The following is a 5,723-nucleotide window of genomic DNA, read 5'->3' on the forward strand; positions in this document are numbered from 1 at the left end:
GCTTCATGCCTTGCATCCAGGCCTTTGTGTGGACAGCTCTCATGGCCCAGAAACCCCTCTGCCCTGTCTCTGCTCGGGTGAATCCCACCCCTTCCCAGGACCTTTCTAGAGCCACTAGTCCTTCTGGCGCTTTTGCACAGATTAGAGAAGGGTGCCTTGGTGCAGGAGGGTGCAGCTCCAAGCCGGGGCTGGAGGAGCCACCCACAGGTTGGCTTCCACCCACACGTGCCCTTCAGCCGGGTGCCCTGGCACAGTGAACATCCTGCACAGCCGTACATGGGAAGATGCCATTGCCAAGAGTAAGCGAGGCCCTTCCTTCGCCCTTGTTCCCGGTCTTCAGATCCCATGTGCTGGCGTGGGGCTGGCTGCTTCCCACCCTGTGTCCTCCCCCCGGCTCAGCACCCCCTCCCCCGAACACCAGTAGCCATCGGGGGCACTGAACTGGCACCACAGACCATATCTCTTTCCTTCCACTCTGATCTTTTGGTCCTCAGCCTGCCTAGCCATGGAATGAAAACCCCCTCCGGGCTGGAAGATGGACCACTTAGACGATGCGTTAAAAGTGATCCAGATACCAGTTGGCCCGTGGGAGTCAGCTGCTCAGAGCAACTCAAACCTGGGTCTTGGCCCTCAGCTGAGCAGGGTTGGGGGTTCCCTCTCAGCTTACCCTGTTCCTGGGAGCACTGGAGCCCAACCCAGCATCCCCTTCCAGAACCAAGCATTGAATCACTGACCCTGGGTGGCCCATTGCACATGTAGTGTCCTTGGACACACCCCGTAGGAATGCACGTGAGAAGACCTTCCATTTCATACCTTTTTATTTTATCTGCATCTTCTCCACCTCCTCCCTCCCCCACTGGCCCCTGAGAGGTGGTGGAAAGCCCAGTTGGAAGGGGACTCCTCTCTCCTCCCTGGAGGAGGGCTGGTGTCCACTGGGCTGGGCCCCACCGGTGGGAGAAGCAGGGGCCCCCGTGGCAGAGCAGGTGCATCGTCCAAGAGGCTGTGGCCAAGGCCAAAGTCCCTCAGATGCCCTGTGGCCCGGGCCCCGTGGGTCATCAGGAAGGTGAAGAGCGGAGAAGTCTGGGGGCGCAATGAGAGGGCAAAGCCTGGGGGAGCGTGTGGGTGGCTGATAGAGGCAGAGGTGACCTTGGGGGGCACAAGAGCAGAGGCCAGGAGTTGTGGGATCAAGGTGGGGCCCTGAGAAGGAACCCCAGGTCACAGGGGAGCTGGATGTTGGGGGAGGGCACACCGGGGAAAAACAGGGGGCCACGGGGGACAAGGCTCTGCTCCAAGAACCTGGCTTCCAGTACAGGGGCTGTGCCGCAGGGTCTGACTGGGGACTGGCCCTGAGCAAAGACCAGGGGGCAGGCAGGGAGGGGCGTGTCAGGGGAGGAGGACGGGGACTTGGGGCCAGTAGCCACGGCCAGCTCCTCAGCTTCATGGAGGCTGGCCCGGCCAGGCATGGCCCCAAACCACCAATTTGTGCTTCTGGGTTGCTCGAGGGCTCCCAGTGTGGCCTCAGCCGTGCAGGGAAGAGCCTAGAGGCAGCCCTCGGCTGCATGCAACAGCTGTCCCCAGGACTCTTCCTCCGTCAGGCTTTCTGGAAGCATCCCCGCCACCCACTGCCCAACCTGAGAGGGGCCTAAGCTGGATCACCAGCCACTGCAGGGGGTGGAACGTCATGGTGGTGGCAGGGGCGGTGTTGGGACAGTCCACGGACTCAACTCCAGTGCTGTCCCTTTACCCCCAAAATGACCCTAGGTCACTGCGCTTCAGTCTGTTTAAGGACTTTACCCACCCGACCCCCCGCCTCATGTGCTGGTCTGTTTTCCCCTCCGTCTAGGACAACAGCTGCTCAGGCATTGAAGGCCGTGGCAGGGTGGTGGGGAGGAGGCCGCTCCGGGAGGCGACGTGGGTCTCAGAGTGCCCCCTGCCCATCCCCCTGGCAGCCGCTGTCACCGTGGACGATGAGCACCGGGAAGTAAAGGGCGTCCTCGTAGCACGGGGGGCTTTCCAGGGGCTCTGTGTCCTCTCCACGGCGCCCCAGTGGCCCCCCGCTCAGGCTTCGGAAGACCCCTGGCGTGGCCCGACCCCCAGCTCCCAGGGACAGGCGGCTGCGGCTGAAAGGCAGGCGGGGCCCGCTGGGCCGGGCCGGGGGCAGCGAGTTGCTGCTGAGGGAGCGGCGGCAGCGCTGGCAGCCCCGGAGGTAGGCGCCCGAGCCGGCGCCCATGACCACGGCCTCCGAGTAGCTGGGCACCAGCTGCCGGTTGGAGCAGATGTGCCACTCCAGCTCGGTGAAGTCCACCGTGGCCACGCGGGAGAGCGGGGGCCCGCTGGGCACGGCGCCGGGGGGCGGCGAGCTGGCCCCGAACAGCTTCTCCACCTGGTAGTGCACGTGGGCCGTGCCGTAGGCGGCCACGACGCGCAGCGGCCAGGACAGCGTGGCCGCCGACACCAGCCAGAAGACCCAGGCGCGGGCGTACCAGGGCGGGCTGCGGGGGTCCGCGAAGACCATGAGGGACTCGCGGAAGTCCACGTCCTTCAGGTGCATGCCCTCGCGGGCCTCCAGGTAGTCGTCCAGGCCCTCGTTGGCGCTGAAGAAGCGGGCCCTCTGGGTGAGGTACGAGGCCTCGGCCTCGGCGCTGCCGAAGCTGAAGCACTTGGTGAAGCGCAGCCGCGTGGCCGCGTGCTCGGCCAGGCCCACCAGCTCCTTGGAGACGTCGCGGACGCCGTGGGCCGAGTAGTCGAACTCGCCGCGCGCCGTGCGGCTGTCGGCCCGCTCGTGGTAGACCTGCGTGGTGGTGTAGGCGTCGCCGTTCCGGTAGCGGGTGATCTGGCGCGTGCGGCGCACGTAGTGGTAGCTGGTGGCCTTCCACCAGACGCACGGCGGCGCCTGCTGCAGCCGGCGGATCAGCGCCAGCACCGTGCCCGCGTCAGTGCGCGGGGCCTGGCAGGAGCGCACGTGGCAGTGCCAGCACTCGGCCAGGTAGAGGAGGTAGAGGAGGGAGACGAAGGCCAGCGGGATGTACAGGTAGCCGTCGGAGCAGGGGCTGGCGGGGTAGGTGGGCGGGGGGACCCCGGCCCCTCGGGCCAGAGCTGCCTCAGGCCCCAGGACCAGCCTGGGCACGGTGGCCAGGCGACACCAGGCCACCACGGCGCCGCAGGCATGGATGAGCAGCGTGAGGAGCAGGCACTTCCAGTGCGACTCTCGGCACAGGGAGCTTCCCAGGGACTGTTTCAAGGGCCGCTGCTGCAGGGCGGGCAGAGAGGGGAGAGGCGCGGGTCAGGACAGGTCATCCGTCACAACTGCCCCTCTGCCTGAGCCCTGGGAAGGAGCTGGGGCAGGTTCCCCACTCCATGGAGGGGGAAACAGAGGGTCTGAGGGACAGAGCCTCTTGCCCCAAACCTCACCCTTCAGGCTCTCCTGCAGTAGGGCTGCAGGATTCAAACTGGGGCCTCTCTGCTCCGGATCCTGTCCTCTACTGCGCCCCATCATCGCTCAGTCAAGGCCACCCAGGACAAAACAGACCCATCTCTGCCAAGAGGAAGGAAGGGCCCCCTGACTGGCTATTGAGAAAATGGAGCTCTGGTCCCAGCTCTGCCCCTAATTTGCTGTGTGGTCTTGGCCATATTGCTCCCCTCTCTGGGCCTTGATTCCTGGACGTGTTGGTACAGGAGACCAGAGTGGCAGGGGGCCTGTGGATGAAGACCATGGGCTTTAGAGCCCCACAGCCCAGGACTCGGGGTGCTGGCTCTCCCACTTACTGGGCGACTTGGACAGCTCCCCCATCCTCTCTGGACCTCAGTCTCCTCATCTGTAAACTGGGGCTTTTGTGAGGTTTCAACAAGATCTTATGTGTAGCCATCTCGGCACGGGGTCTGGCCATGGCAATAAATATTATTGCTGTTGCCCTGAGACTCCCTCTCGTCCCTTGGTTCCACTTAGAGACTTGGGAGAAGCTTTTAAGTAAGCGAGAAAGAGGAAGAGCTGGGAACGGAGGAGGTGTGAGTCGGGGGAGCAGATGGAGCGGCGTCCTCCGCTCCCCATCTGTGCTGTGACGGCGGGGGCGGAACACAGCTGCTGGGCAGCAGGGGCCACTCTTGGCCCAGAGGGTTTGGCCTCCCCTCCAGCCTGGCCCCCACCTCACCTCTAGCGTCCCCATAGAGACAGAAATGGGGGAAGGAGTGGGGAAGAGATGGAGAAGGAAAAGTTAAGGGGCCACCTCTTCAACCCCAGGACCACCAGGTCTTGAGAGACCCCAGAGGAGAGGAAATGCCCCCAGCCCAGCCCAGGGCAGTGTACCCTATCCCTGGTCACCCACCACATGAAAACATCCCCACCATGACCCACAGGTCCAGTCAGAGGCATACACCCACACACCCACCCTCCAGCCCATGTTAATCACAGACCTACCTACCACCGATGTGCACACGGCCGGCTCAGCCCAGATCCCGGACCTTCATGGGTGCCCACCCAATCATAACATGGCGCACAGGTGCCTGCACTCGCAACCCCCACCACCACGCACACGCGCACACAGACCCACCCAGCACAGGACGCACACACAGGCGCATATACCCGTTACAAATTCACTGAAACCCAGGTCCACACCAGAGCCTCGCCTGAGCGCGTGCACAGCCTCCAACCCCACCCCTACTGCAACCTGAAATCACACCCTAGACTCTACAGGAGAGACCCATCCACGACAGAACACGCTCACACATCCCTACATCACCCAGGCGAAGCACCCACCAGACCATCACCTGACTTTGGCTCACCCAAGGTGTGGGGAGCATGGACTAGCATTCACACACCCACAAGCACGCTACATCCATCCAAACACATACACAGACCCACTGGCCACCTATCACCCCCACAACGGGCGCAGGGCCCCACACTTCTGCAGACCCTTTCCTTGGCTAGCTCTGGTGAGAGGCCAGTCTGGAGGGGTCCCACCCTGAAGGATGGGCCCTCGGGCCTCATCGCGGGGAGAGGGAGAAGGGGTACCAGAGGCCGCATCCTTTCCTCTTTCCCCTCCTCCCTCCGCTCCCTCCCCCCAACTCCCGGCTACTGCTGCTGCATTGCAGGCGTCGCCCGGGCACCTCGTGAGCCGCTGGGCTGGGCTGGGCGGGGGGCCTGACCCCCGGGCCTTGGGGGTGAGGGGCAGCGCTGCGGAATGAGGGCGCGCAGGGGCCAGGCGTTGACGTCACAGGAGGGCGAGGAGGGACGAAGGGGCGTCCGGGGCAGTAGTCGCCCCCTCCTCCCTTCCCAGTCACCCCCCCCACCTCAACCCCCACGCGAGCCCCTCCGCTCGCCAGACGCCAGCTACCCTAATGACGTCATTGGCAACTGGGGTTTGGGGACTTCCCTCCTCACCCCCTGTCCCGGTGTTTGCCCCTTCCGTAGTCCCCCTCACCCCGCTCTAGCCCTGGCTCCGGCCCCCCAGCACACAGCGCCGGTACCTCCTCCCGCAGCGGCTCGCCGTCCGGGATGAACGCGGGCACCTCCCCGCTGTCGCCTCCGCCGCCCTCGGGCATGGTGTCCTGGGTGTTTGCGCGGCCCGGGCCCGGGCCCGGGGCATGATAGGGGGGAGCGCAGAGGGCTGCGGCGCGGCCCCGAGGGCGTCCGCTCGGCTCGGCGGCCGCGCAGGGAGTGCGCGGAGCTCGAGCCCGAGCGCGGCGGCGGCGGCGGTGGCGGCGGCGGCGGCGGCGGCGGCGGCGGC

The 5,723-nt window shown here is 65.3% G+C and overlaps 1 protein-coding gene across 1 annotated transcript; it reads right to left on the reverse strand.

Annotated features, from left to right (window-relative positions):
• Positions 1-786: 786 nt before the first annotated feature.
• On the reverse strand, positions 787-5,664 carry TMEM151A (transmembrane protein 151A). Its single transcript, XM_059400995.1, has 2 exons — positions 5,464-5,664; positions 787-3,250 (listed from the first exon to the last, which is right to left on the reverse strand). Exons 1-2 carry the CDS (start codon positions 5,536-5,538, stop codon positions 1,919-1,921), a joined length of 1,407 nt encoding a protein of 468 aa, XP_059256978.1. The 5' UTR covers positions 5,539-5,664; the 3' UTR covers positions 787-1,918.
• Positions 5,665-5,723: the final 59 nt, after the last annotated feature.

This window comes from Mustela nigripes, chromosome 1 (genome assembly GCF_022355385.1).
Source record: "Mustela nigripes isolate SB6536 chromosome 1, MUSNIG.SB6536, whole genome shotgun sequence".
Lineage (NCBI taxonomy): Eukaryota > Metazoa > Chordata > Mammalia > Carnivora > Mustelidae > Mustela > Mustela nigripes.

Excerpts from the sequence above, each read along its gene's own strand:
- TMEM151A (XM_059400995.1), bottom strand. The coding sequence starts at position 5,538 with ATGCCCGAGGGCGGCGGAGGCGACAGCGGGGAGGTGCCCGCGTTCATC. Across the intron at positions 3,251-5,463 it reads GCGAGCCGCTGCGGGAGGAG|CAGCGGCCCTTGAAACAGTC; the intron begins GTACCGGCGCTG and ends CCCGCCCTGCAG.